At 58.8% G+C, this 13,778-nt stretch overlaps 1 protein-coding gene across 2 annotated transcripts in view; it reads left to right on the top strand.

Annotated features, from left to right (window-relative positions):
* Nucleotides 1–9,629: 9,629 nt before the first annotated feature.
* IQSEC1 (IQ motif and Sec7 domain ArfGEF 1) overlaps nt 9,630–13,778 on the top strand; it is a 297,408-nt gene continuing 293,259 nt past the window's right edge. Inside the window, exon 1 of one of the 2 annotated variants that reach the window (XM_051852615.3) lies at nt 9,630–10,113. In XM_051852615.3, the coding sequence (XP_051708575.1) occupies nt 9,848–10,113 (266 nt within the window). In that variant the 5' untranslated portion in view covers nt 9,630–9,847. The remainder of the gene's footprint in view (nt 10,114–13,778) is intronic. The other variant, XM_089306546.1, reaches the window with a different exon arrangement.

A 13,778-nucleotide genomic window follows, 5' to 3' on the forward strand; every position in this document is an offset into this window, starting at 1 on the left:
CCCTCCCCTCACCCATGCTCCAGACCTGCCCCAGCACTCTGTGCACCTGCTAGCACAGTCTATGAGAGCTGCAACTTTGTAGCCAGTGGCCTCCTCCTGGACTGTGGGATGATTGAGAAATGAATGTCCTTTTCGATTTGCCAGGAAGTGACTGAGGAGTGATGGTGATAACCAAGCAACTCCATCTGGAGCAACCACAGGGAGCTCTCAGCTATGCAGACAGCCAGGGGCCCCGTAGCCAGCTCTGAGGATTAAGGGCCTGGGGTGTCAGGACAGGTGTGGTGACGGGTGAGGGGAGTCCACAGGCAGGACCGCCAGTCCTGAGGGAGCGCTCAAGATGCTTCTGCTCTTGCCAGAGCACACAGCTACACCTCATGCCTAGCCTGTCTCAGAGTCTCTGCCTTTTCATGGGTGGGATGGAAACATTAATGTTTATTGTAGTTGCTGATCTGTTTGGACTCATGCAGCCTTCTTACTTTGTATTTTCAGTCAATTGTGAGTTCATTTTGTTTCATTTGAATGGATCAGATTGTCTTTCCCTTTTTTTTTTCCCCTGTAGTGATTTAGAAGTTAAGTCATCTCACTATTTTCCTACTGGTTACTTCTATACTTTTAATTCAGAAATGCACAGCTTTCTTCTCATGTTCATGGTTAAAGTGTCTGGGTTCCAACCTGGTTTTTGTGGATGCTGCCGCACTGCTGAGTCAGGTCAGGTGTGTGTCGGCAGTGTGCCAGGCACTGCCCATGTGTTTCGTAGGTGATCTTGTTCTATCCTCAGAACAAAACTGCAAGGAGGGCCAGCCTTCCTGGTTATCAGTGAAGACTGGGAAGCTCAAAGCAATGAGAGTTGCCCTGGGCTGGTCACCCCTGCTCTGTGTACCAGCCCCAACCTCCAGCATCTGGCCCTGTCTTAGCAGAGAGTCAGGTAGACCAGATGGCGTGGAAACAAGACTGGAGTGCCAGAGATAGAGATGGGAGCAGACACTGGGCAGGCGGGGGCTTCAGTTGTCTGCCTGTCAGTGTGTGCTGACTGTCCAGTGCTGCCTGTCAGTGTGTGCCCAGGGGGCCTGTGAGCCTTGGTAGGGTTCAGTGCCACCTGCACGCTCTGGGGAACTTTTTTATTTTTTGACAGGCAGAGTGGACAGTGAGAGAGAGAGAGAGAGAGAGAAAGGTCTTCCTTTTTGCTGTTGGTTCACCCTCCAATGGCTGCCATGGCTGGCGCGCTGCAGCCGGCACATCCTGCTGATCCGAAGCCAGGAGCCAGGTGCTTCTCCTGGTCTCCCATGTGGGTGCAGAGCCCAAGGACTTGGGCCATCCTCCACTGCACTCCCGGGCCATAGCAGAGAGCTGGCCTGGAAGAGGGGCCACCGGGACAGAATCCGGCGCCCCAACAGGGACTAGAACCCGGTGTGCCAGTGCCGCAGGCGGAGGATTAGCCTATTGAGCCACGGCACCGGCCCTGGGGAACTTTTACTGAGTCAGATTTCTGTGAGGAACTCATGTACCATCCCGCCGGAAAATAGCATAAGCACTCATTCCCTCATGCATCCGTCCATCCGTCCATCCGTCCATCCATCCATCCATGCATCTGTCCGTCCATCCATCCATCCATGCATCTGTCCATCCATCCATCCATCCATGCATCTGTCCGTCCATCCATCCATCCATGCATCTGTCCATCCATCCATCCATCCATGCATCTGTCCGTCCATCCATCCATCCATGCATCTGTCCATCCATCCATCCATCCATGCATCTGTCCGTCCATCCATCCATCCATGCATCCATCCACCGTGTCCTGAGCTCTCCCTGGTGGCAAATGTGGGGCGCCCAGGGTTCAGGGATTGGTTTCTGCCCTCCTAATCCAGGGTGAATGGAGAGAAGGCAAGCATGCAGCACAAGGCCCCAAGGTCGCTTCCTTCCTTTGTTTGTTGTTGTGGTTATGTTTTAAAAGGTGAGGCTTGTGCATGTGAAACAATGTCTGAGAAGGTTAATGCCAGTCTCCTCCCAGCACCTTGTAAAAATGTAAAACACACAGGAGGAGCGAGAAACAGCAGAGGCACCTGCTGCCAACACCACCTGGAGTGTGCGCCTTGTTCTCACACATTCCTGAGCGTCATTCTGCAGGTTCCTTCCAACTTCCTATGATGGGGGGTGGGGGGACGATGGCCTCCACTGTCCTGTGCCTGGCCCTTGTCGCTTGCTTGATCCTGAGAGTCACTCCCGCCAGCCCACAGGAAGGACTTCGCACCAGGGCTGGGTGGGGCACCCGGCTTGTCTGTGAATGAACTTCCCCAGCTGGAACTGTCAGGTCAGAATGTGTGTGCACCTGGAATCCAGTCAGGGCACTCCAGCTGCCTGGGAGGAGCTTGTGCCAGCTGTGAAAACAGCCATGGTCCCACAACCCCACCAAACTGGTGACAACCATCTTCAACAAGTAGCAGGGGAAGCGCCTTGGGAGCCCAGAGGAGCCACCAGGTGGCCTGGGGGCGTCAAGGAGTGCTCTTGGAGGGAGATGCCGGTGGGACTGGGTTTTGTAGCATGACTAGGAGTTGGCCAGCCTGGGGAGTGTAGAGAAAGGGTATCTGGGAGAAGGAACAGCATGAACAAAAGGCAGCGACATGAGAGGCGTGATGTGCCCGAGGAAGGCAGCGGAGGGCGCGGAGAGGAAGGAGATGCCTGGGGCGGGAGGTGGGGGTGCCAGCTATGCCCTGCACCCCTTTCTCCTGTGACAGGGAGGAAGCTGCCATTACCACCGTGTGGGCCAGGGGTGGGAGCTGGGGAGAAGTAACACATTAGGGCCTGGAAGCCAAGGTCATGACCCCAGCCTGCCCCTAATACACTGGGTGGCCCTGGCAGATCACTGCCATCCTGCAGCCCCACCCCCTGGCCTTTTGGGAGGGTTCCCAGGGTTGTGTGGCTGGCACTCACCAGGCAGGCCCTTAGCAGGTGGTCGTTGTCCTGGTGTTAGGGGTCCCAGCTCTCCATCACTCACCTGGCTGCCCGGTCTCCTCCAGGCCTTCTCTGTTCTGTCCACACCACCATGCCTATGCGTGTGCTTCTTCTGGAAATTTCCTATACATGGACTCACACAGTCTGTGATCCTGCGTGAGTGGCTTCTTCGGCATAGCACAGTGTTCGCAAGATTCTCAAGTTTTCAGTTGCCTTGGGTATACCCTTGGCCATGGAGTTTCTGGAATCATTCGGTTTAAATGTTCCAGTGTTTGAGGGACTGCCAGGCCGTTCTGCACAGCCGCTGTACCACTTCCCATGCCCACCAGCAACGCGTGAGGGCCCCGACTTCTTGCATCCTCACCAACACCTGTGAGCATGTGCCATTTTTATCCCAGCAGAGCGAGTGGGTGTCGGTGGTATCTCGTGGTTTGCATTTGCATTTCCCTGTTGGCCGATGATATTGAGCATCTTTCCATAAGCTTATTTTATCTTCTTTGGCGAAATGTGGATTTAGATCCTTTCCTCACTTTCAGTTTTAGAAATTTCCTTCTTATTTATTTATTTATTTGAGTGGCAGAGAAATGGGGCAAAGGAGAGTGCAAGCAGGCTGCCATCTGCTGGTTCACTCCCCAAATGCCTGCATTGGCTGGACCTGGACGGGGCCAGAGCTGGGCACCGGGAACCCCATCCAGGCCTCTCACCTGGCTGGCAGAAACCCCACGACCTGAGCTTCCCCGGGGCTGCACTGGCAGGAAGCTGGAGGCGGGAGCCAGAGCTGGGTAATGAGCCCCGGGCACCTCCTTGTGGGATGCGGCTTTTCTAACTACCAGGTGAAATTCTCACCCCCTTTTCCTCATTTTTCAATTGAGTTATTCGTCTCTTTTGTTGTTGAGCTGTAAACGGTCTTTGTATATTCTAGGCCCAAGTCTCTTGTCAGATCCATGGTTAGCAATGCTTTGCTCCTTCAAAGGGTGTCTTTTTCCTGTCTCAATTGGGGTTCTGCAAAGCACAATCATTTCTCACCTTGGTGATGTCCAGTTTACCTGTCTTTTGCTGCTGTGCCTTTGTTCTCGGGGGATCTTGGTGGTTTTGATTTGCACTTCCCTGATGGTTGATGGTGTCTGGCGTAGTTTTGTGTGTGTCTTTGCCATCTTTATGTCTCCTTCCGTCAACTGCTGGCTCTCATCTCCTGCCTGCGTTTGCTTGGGCTGCTTGTTGTCTTACTCCCGGGCTGTGAGGGCTCTTCCTGGGTGCTCCACACGAGTCCGGTGCCAGGTGTCTCACCTGCAGGTGATGCTTCCCTGGCTGTGGTTCATTTCCTTGACAGCATCTTTGGAAGAGCGAGGTTTCTGTTGTGATGAAGCCAGATTTCTGGATTTTGTTCCTTTAGAATTTATGTCTTGGGTGTTGTATTTAAGTCATCTCTGCCAAAGTCAAGGCCATGAAGATTTTCTCTCATTTTTTTTCCCTAGAAGTTTTGTATATTTAGCTCTTACATTTGGGTCTATGATGCAATCCAAGTTAAGTTTTGGAGATGCTGGGCGGCCTGGATAGAGGGTCCTTCCTTGGCTGTGGATAGCCCCTTTCGGCATTTGTTGAAAGGCTATCTTCTCCCTTATTGAGTTGCTTTGGCATCTTTATCAAAAATCGGTTGACCAGGCATGGGCCTTTGGCTTAGTGGTTGAGATGCCCACGTTCTACACCAGAGTGCCAGGGCCTGTACCCAGCATTGAGTTCCTGGGTCACAGTTTCAGCTCCTGACCCAGTCCAGCTGACCTTCGAGGAGTAAAATCCATGAATGAACACACACACACACACACACACACACACTCCCTCCCTCTCTCTCTCTGTCCCTCTGCTTCTAAAATAGCAGATTGGGCAAACCCACTATTTGTGGGGGCTACTTCCAGGCTCTCTACTATTAATCTTTGCATCTCTCTTTCCACCAATACCATTTGTTCTGATTCCCTTTTTTTTTTTTTTTTTTTTTTTGGACAGAGTGGACAGTGAGAGAGAGAGAGACAGAGAGAAAGGTCTTCCTTTACTGTTGGTTCACTCTCCAATGGCCACCGCGGCCGGCGCACTGTGGCCAGCGCATCGTGCTGATCTGAAGGCAGGAGCCAGGTGCTTCTCCTGGTCTCCCGTGGGGTGCAGGGCCCAAGGACTTGGGCCATCTTCCACTGCACTCCCCGGCCACAGCAGAGAGCTGGCCTGGAAGAGGGGCCACAGGGACAGAATCCAGCACCCCGATCGGGACTAGAACCTGGTGTGCCAGTGCTGCAGGCGGAGGATTAGCCTAGTGAGCCGCGGCGCCGGCCATGATTCCCTTTTGCATTATAAAAAGTCTTGAGATCAGGTAGTGCGATTTCTTCGGCTTGCTTTTTCTTCTTGGCAGTTTGAGTGCGGAAATTTTGGTAGGGGCAGTTTTTCTTGGAGGGGGCTCCCCTGCATGCTGCATCCCGGCCCCTGCTCACTGAACACCAGCACAACCCCCGTCATTGTGAGGCCCCCGATATTCCCCACCAGATTTTCAAGTGTCCTGGTCAGGGACAGCCCCACTTACTCCAAGAGAATCTCTTTTCCAAAGGACTGAGAGTCAGGCCAGCATCAACAGCAACAAATAACGGAGGAGAACACAGCAAACCCTTCCAAGTTCTGGGGAAATTGATGTTAAACCTGTAATTCCTTTTTTAAAAAAGATCTATGTATTTATTTGGAAGGCAGAGTTAAAGAGGGAGCGGCAGAGAGAGAAAGAGAGAAAGAGGTCTTTCATCCGCAGGTTCACTCCCCAAATGGCCGCAACGGCAAGGGCTGTGCCAGACTGAAACCAGGAGACACGAAATTCATCTGGGTCTCCCACATGATTGCAGGGGCCCAAGCACTTGGCCCATCTTCTACTGCTTTCCCAGGTGCATTTGCAGAGAGCTGGATGCAAAGTGGAGCAGTCAGGACTTGAACCAGTGCCCATATGCATTGCTGGTGCTGTAGGCAGCGGCTTAGACTACTATGCCACAGCACTAGCCCCTAAACCTGTAATTCTATACCCGGCCAAAGTATCAGTCAAGTCTGGAAGCAGAATAAATTCTTCCAGACACACAAGGACTCACCGACCTTCCCACAGCCTGGGGGAATTGCTTGTGGATGCACACTGCAAAACAGAAAATGAACTCAAGGTGGAGAATCCATAGACTCCAAGGAATCCAGGAAACCGTGGGCCTCATCCAGGAGTGCTGTGCCCAGAAACCCCCAAAGACGGCAGCGCCGCAGGCCAGGGAGCAGCCAGCCCCCGTGGCAGCAGGGAGTCAGCTCGCAGAGGAAGGCTTCTAAGGAGAAAAGGGAACTTCCTACAAGTGATAACAGAAAAGATGGATGCCCTTCCTGAGACGCTCGCTGTGGGTAATAGTCAAACATTAATAATTGAGTATAAATAGCGTCCTTCTTCCTTGCCTCCTCCTCCTCCAAATTCGTGTTAGGATTTTTCCGTTCAGAGTGAATACCTGCGTCGTCTTTCTTGCAGTTGAACGTACACTACTTAGGTTTAAGGTGATGTCGTCGTAATATTGGAAAAGCCAGTGACTTTCCCCCCCAGATTTTGGGACTTATCTACATACAAAGCAGAGAGGCCCTAACCTGAAGCCCAGAATGGCAGGTGCACCCTAGAAGCCTCAATGAGCTGAAAGTGATGCCAAGAAGACAGCGCTGGGGAGAGGGGAGTGGAGACCCTCACTAAGACTCCTTGGATGCACCTGCTGTGCTGGACTGCTGGTGCAGGTTAGTTCCCCGGGGCCACAGGGCGAGGTGGAAGGTGGCATGTGGGGGTCACCCGGGGAAGTGCTCACGGGCCAGGGAATGCAGAGATGGGACCGGCAGAGGGAGAGGTTGTACCAGGTAGGTGCAGACCCTAACTGAGGCCTCGGTCGACCCCCGTGGCAGTTCTGGGGCTGGCGAGAGCCTGCAGAGATGTCCACGTGGAAGGCTAGGTGGCTGGGCTTGGGCTCTGTCCCTGGTTGAGGGCTGCAGGTTCTATCAGCACAGGGCAGTTTCCCAGGGGGTGCTGAGCTGGGAGCGCTCAGGGGCCGACACAGGATGACGGAGGCCCCACGCTGAAGTCCCATTCCAGGGGAATGTAGTGGCGACAACATGGAATTCACACCTACAGATACAGGGGTCAAGTGTGTTTTGGTTCAAGTGGAGTCAGAGGTGTATCCTGAAAACCGTGGGAATCAGGCAGCAGATCCTGCTATGGTTGCAAATCTGCTGTGGCAACCTGAGTGGTGACATCAGCAGCCACTACTGGGCGCTTCCAGGAATTTACAGGATCCAGTTCTTCCAATGTGCATGGTGGGAGGGGAGCAAGCGGCCCGAGTCTACGCTGTGTGGCCTCGGCTTGGTGTGCCTGCTTTGTGCTGTCAGGGTGGGTAAGCACCTGCTGTGCCCTGCCTGTCTGATCCGTGAGTCTCCCTGCTCTCCGTGTGCCCGGTCAAGGGCTTAGGGGTGAAACTCTGAGAGACCTGAGTGAAGAGCCCAGTACAGGGGCCCAAAGGGAGTTATTAGCTCCTCACCTGCGAGCATATTGGGATCTTCAAAAATTTCATCAAAAATGGTGCCTGGGTTTAAAATGTTTCCTGCACCAAAGCAGACTTATCTTTTAATTCTGTTCCCCCCCCCCCCAAGGACTCTCGAAGTTCCTTCACATCGCTCTTGGGTTCAAGTTCATCCCAAACAGGTCCAGAGCTTGTGTCCCGCTGCACTTGGCCTGGCCCTGTTGCTGCAGTCGGCTTGCACGGGGCCCCCAGAGCCACGTACCTTTGTCCCAGCTCCTCCCATGCCAATGAGGCCGCATCAGTAGCTTGAAATTGGCTGAGGCCAGTGTTCACACCACAGAAATGGGCAGACGCCACCCATGGTGCTTTCTCCCTGGCTGTGAAATGCACACCTGCTCCCTGGCCTGTTCTGCTATGGGAGCCTGGTGCAAGATGAAAACCCTCCACCGCTTGTTCAAGGGGCCTGAGGTCGCTCACCCCCTGCCCCTTCCTGGGGCCCGGGAAGGGGCAGAGAAACGGGTCAGGCACGCCCCCTGTTGGTGTTCTCCACCTGTGCCCTGTGTACTTATCTTGGTGGCTCTGAGAGCTTAGGGCCAGGACAGGGCCCTGCCCGGTCCTAGTGTGGGGTACTGCTCCCTGGAACTCCCGCCCTCTGGCCCCATTTCCATCTTCTGCCCTGGCTAGGCTGCAAGTTGCTGAGAGGCGGGGCTGGGACCTCCTCCTGCCAGGGTCCCCGGGGCACAGGGGCCTGGCCCAGGCTGCGTGTGAAGGTTTGTGTGCTGAGTGGTGAGTGTCCCAGAGCAAGAGACAGCGTGGAGACGGCAGTGTGACGTCAGCTTCAGTCTGGAGCTGCTGGCGGGAGTGGAGCGTCTGGTGGGAGACCCCGAACAGGTGAGGGGGCGAAGGAGCCTGGCTGCTCCTTCTCCCCACGCCCCAGGCCTCAGAGACTCCCACCAGGGTTTAGAGTCCAATTCCCTTTGCTCCCAAACACTGGTGGAGACAGGTGTGGGGACAGGGTCGGGTCTCTCCTAGTGTGCAGAGAAGCGTGCGTGTGGCTGTGCTGGGGCTGCCAGAACAGGACTACAAGGATGCCAGGAGATCGCGACAGGCTGAGCCCAAGTGACAATCGCCTTGATGTCCGACAGGACAGTTGATGGTGTTCCTAAGAAGACACCCGCAGGGCTCACAGGGAAGGCACGGCTTTCCCGCCACTGACAGCTGCGCGAAGTGACTCCAAACGCGGCACCCTGATACCCAATCCTTGCTGAACTTGAGGCCCTTGGACAACTGCTCTCTGTCCCCATAGGTCCTGCTCGGGGGTCCCCCAAGGAGTGCTTAGGGACGGGACAGTTCTGAGGCCTCTCGTTGTGTAGAGAACACCAAGAGTCAGCGAGGCCAGCGCACCAGGGCCTTTGCAACCAACAAGTAACTAGCAAAGCCTGGGAAACATCTGAGATAAAGCCAAAGCTTTCTCCAGAGGCAAATCTATAGCTTTAACGTGTAGTTGCTAACAAGGCAGAAATAATGGAAACAATTCTTCAAGAAGACACAAGAAGCTTTGGAATATGGAGATTACAAAATTGCAAAGGACCAAGAGAGATGGTGGCTGAAGGCGCAGGGATCTGCGGGTCTCCCAGCCGCGTCCCAGGTTGCTCGCCCAACACTTGGCTGCTGAGCGGCGGCGCTGGCGCGGGGCCCGGCTGGGGCCTCCGGGAAGGGACGGCCGGGGAGACGCCCTCGCAGAGCCGCCCCGAGCGTGCAGAGCGCGGAGACCGGCAACGAAGCCCAACTCCTCCCGAGCTCGTGATTTATTTTTCTGTTCACGTCGCGCCTCTACTCGCCGGCCCGTAGCTTGAAGCTCTATTTTGCCGAGATTTGGATTCACGCATCAGAGCGGCTGACGGAGAGCGCCAGAGTGAGCGTCGCGCACCTGCGGAGCCGGGCGCCGGGCGGAGCGGCGGCGCGGGGCGGAGAGCCGGGCCCGGCAGGCGGCGCCCTCGCCACCGCCTCCTCCCGCGCCGGCCGCCCCGGTTCCCTCTCCCCTTCGCGTCGCAGCCGGCACTTTGCAAACTCCGCGCCCGCCTGCGCTGGCCGCAGCTCCGCGCGCTGCCGGCCCCGGCGCGCTCGTGGGGCAGCGGGCAGCAGAGCGCCGCGGCGCCGGGAGCAGGAGGCGCGGAAGCACCGGGGGCGGGCGTCGGCGGAGGCGGGAGCCGAGGCGGGGCCGCGCCAGCCCCGCGCCGCCGCGCCCCCCGGGCCGAGCCCCGCGCCGCGCAGCCATGGCCGCGCCGCCGCCGCCGCCGCGCTGCCCGCTCGCCGCCTAAGGCGCGGCTGGCCGCCGGGCGGGGACCATGGCCAGCGCCGCCGAGCCCCCCGGCAAGGCGGCCGAGTACCTGCAGGAGCTGACCAGGATCGTCGCGGCGCAGCAGGAGCTGCTGGCGCGCCGGCGGCGGCGCATCGAGGAGCTGGAGCGCCAAGTGGCCAGGCTGAGCCGCGAGAACGCCGGCCTGCAGGAGCGGCACCGGCGGCACCTGGCCGCGTGCGCCGGCCGCCCCGACCCGGGCCCCGGCGCGCAGCCGCTCGGCGCCATCCCGGAGCTCGGCGGCCGCCACGACAAGTAAGTGGGGGCCCCGGCCAACGGGCGTGGCGGGGGCGCGCGAACTTCTTTGGGGGGGCCCTCACGGCGAGGCGGGCGCCTGGAGGCGCCCTGCGCGCACCCGGGAACCATCCGGCGGGGTCGCGGCCCCGACTTGGAGCTCGGTCTCCGGCGGGTACCGGGCTATCCTGGAAAGCGGCTCCAGGACACTCGCTGCTTGGCGCTCCCACCGGCCCGGCTGTCCGCGGACGGCTCCGGCTCGGGCGGATCTCGGAGCTCCGATGAGGACTCGTCATCGGGGCTAGAACTCCTGTCGCGGAGAGCCCCGGACCCGGGGCCCCGGGGCCCGCGGCGGGGAGGGGGCGGGGCAAGCGCATGCCCCGCCCCCGCGCGGGCCTGGGTCACTTGCGGGTCGCGGTCCCCGGAGCTGACCCTGCCCTGTGCCCAGCTCCGGACACGCTGGCGCTCCTCCCTCCGTGCGCCTGGGTCTCTTCCTGCCAGGCTCGGCTCGGGGTTAATTCCCGTCCTGCCTCGCCCTGGGATTACCCCGAGGCTATTTCGGAGCGCGGATTAAGCGGAGGGCCGGCCCGCGGCGGGACTGCTCAGCCGCTCTGGACCCGGGCGCTCCCGGGAGCTCACGGCTCACGAGCCCGCTTCGCCTCCCGCGGCTGCCGGTGCTGAGAAACGCTGGGGCGCGGCGGGGCTTGCAGAATCGGGGGCCCGGGTGACGCCGGGGAAGGGCTCCTGCCTGCCCCGCGCCGCCGGCGGCCTGCCCCCTGCCCCTCTCTTCCGGACTCCCAGGGCACACTGGTTGGACCTGAAGCAGACTAGAAGGAGTCTGTGTGGTGCTGGGAGTGGGCGTGGGGCTGAATGGCCCCGCTACTGGCCCCCGGGAGCTCTCGGGGCGGATATGAAATGGGAGGCATTAGCCCTGGCTCTAGGAAGGGGGGGGGGCGGTGAGCCTAGCTCCCAAGGGTCCAGTTCTCCCTGACCCTGTGTGTTTCCTCCTGGCAAACAGGGCACCAGGCTGTGGCCGTGGGACAGGAGCTCCCTGTCGCCCTGCTTGGTGCAGCCCTGGGCAGTGCTGCGGGGGCGGGGGGGGGGCGCTTTGAAGGAGGAGGCCTGTGAGGGGGGCCCAGCTGGGTGTGTGTGGCAGGCTCCTGCCTCCTGCCTGCCCTGGGAGTCAGTCCTACCTTGTGTCGGAGAGGGCAGAGCCCGCACAGCCCCTCTGTGCAAAGCTGCTGGCTCTGGTGTCTGGAGACCCCTGTCCTCATTCGCCCCCATGCGCGGGAGGCTTTGGGTCACCTGGTGCTGGTCTTGCAGCCCCCAGGCAAAGCCAGAAAGAAAAAGCTAGGACTACCCAGGTGTTCAGCAGCCCAGGGGGGCAGAGCCACAGCAGGGCCACATGGTCCCCGCTTTCACAGGAAACAGTGACACGCGTTGGCAGGCAGGTGCTTCACGACACCATCCCGGGGGACCGATTGATTCCTTTTTCCCCTTCAAAGTCACCGCTGGCTGGTGACCAGGCGGAGGGGGACAGGAGGATTCTGAGAAGCGGCTGATGCTGCCCGGGGTTGCGTGCCGGCAGTGTCCTTGGCAGTGGTGGGTGGTAGGCAGCTGGGACCTGGTTTCCGAGCCCCCAGTTCTGTGTCCGTCTGGTTGAGACCCAGCCAGGGCCTCAGACAGCGTCACCGTTGTGGAAAGGCCGGTCGCAACACAGTCCTCCCTTTTCCGTTTAGGTGGCGGGCACCTTCCAACCTTGATCGGGCTCACCGGGAGCCGGGACTCTCGCTCAGCTGTAGGCTCTGGAGCAGGTCTGGGGAAGGCAGGAGATTTTGCTTCTGTAACGAGCCCTTGGGCCATCTGATGCCGCTGACCTGCTGGTTAGGGACCCACTGATGGACGGGCACACCCGGCCTGCTGTCCTGCCCTGGGTTCACGTTCCAGCCTCTGGGGACAGGAAAAGCTGCACTCCCTGCACCCCCCACCCCGCAGGACGCTCCCACGGACATCCTGCCTGCTGGCTGACATCTTGAGATTCTGTGATGGGGGGAGGGGGCTGCTTTGCAAAACCTGAGCTGGACGTGTCCCCCTGCCCCTCTGTGGAGCAGGGTGATCGATGTGGAAGGAGTGTGGGATAGCTAACTACCCCAAGAGCTTTTATTAAGCACCTGCTGTATGCAGAGTCCCCAGGGATGTGCTTGGAGACAGGAAAGGGAGAATGGAGGAGGGAAGAAGAGGTTATGAGGGTGCTCAGAGAAAGGAGCAGAGGTGGATGGGCTTGGGCCAGACTTGAGCCCCGCGGCCCGTGACCGTGGGACAGGGCACGCCCCCTTTCCTCACTCAACAGGTTCTTGAATGTGCACAAAAGCGCAGGGATCGCAGCTACTTCCCATAACGGGCCGAGAGGAAACTGGTACACAGTGGGTGCTTAATGCATGTCAGATTCTCCCCTTCTCTCTTGGTTTCTTATTTCTTTTGGAGCCGCGGAGCCCAGACAGGAGCTGAGACCTGTGGGGCCTGGTGCAGGGGGTGTACAGTAGGGGACTGGTACTGGGGGTGGGGGAATGCTGCCGGTGTTGGGATGGGACACCTGTGATCCGATCGGAGCTTCCCAAGGCCACAGCTTCGCGTGGCCCTTCGTGCAGGGGGCCTGGACTCCACTTCCTGTGTTGGCACCCGGGCCCCCCCACCCCGCGCGCTCCTGCTGCTGCTCCCCAACAGTGGGCAGTCTCAGCAGCCTCCGGCTCTGCGCCCTCTGCCTGCTGCATAGACAGGAGATGCAGAGACCCACCGGGCTGCAGACAGACGCACCCACTGGACAGCCTGGCCGCGGGGCTGCAGCTTGCCCTGGCCCAGTGGCTCAGACCGAACTGGGAGGCGCCACAACCCTCCAACTGTTTCTGCAAGAGCTGCCTTGCCCGCTGCTGGAAACCATCCCCCGTGTTTCTCTGATGTGAGGCCATCAGGGAAGGAGATGTGGTGACCGCTGCCTTAGGTGACTTCAGGTCACTTAGCTGTCCCTGCCCCTGACCTCAGGGTTTGTCTCCGGTGTCACCCTGTACACCCCCATGATCTCTCTCTAGATCCACGCTCCTGTCACTCGCTCTTGGGGCATGTCACAGGTCCTCAGGGCTGTTACTGAATAAAGTCAGTACGTTTGCCGTTAGGAAGTCAGGCTGGGCATTAGCAGGTGCAGCTGGTATCGGTGAGCATAGAGCCACACCTGGGGAGGCAGGGGTGATGCGCTGTGACCATTCTCCCTGAGGGTTTCCCACGTGCCCACATCGGTCCCAGGCTTGGCCTTGTCACCTCATCTTGTCATTCCTCCAAGGCAGGTACTGTGGCTGTTCCCATTGTACAGAGGTGAATCTGAGGCTCAGTGGGGTCGTGTGCCTTGCCTAAGCTCTCCCATCTCGCTGGGCATGGAGCCAGGATTCCCCTTGCTCTTTCCCACCCACCACCTGCCCCTCCTACTGTCCAAGGACAGACCAGGTCTCAGCGCTGGAGGGAGCCTGCCATGTGAATCATGTCACCGCAGCTGGGCTCTAGGTGTCGCGTGTGGCGGCAGCCCGGAGGGGAGGGGCAGGGCCGACCGATGCTCTCTAGCCTTTGAGCGCCTCAAGTTTCTCTGCAGAGGTGGACGCGGGAGAGGGCTTCATGGAGCCGCCACCCTCGCTTTCCCG

This window comes from Oryctolagus cuniculus, chromosome 10 (assembly GCF_051225735.1).
Source record: "Oryctolagus cuniculus isolate XC-2025 breed Fujian yellow rabbit chromosome 10, ASM5122573v1, whole genome shotgun sequence".
In the NCBI taxonomy this organism is placed as follows: Eukaryota; Metazoa; Chordata; class Mammalia; order Lagomorpha; family Leporidae; genus Oryctolagus; species Oryctolagus cuniculus.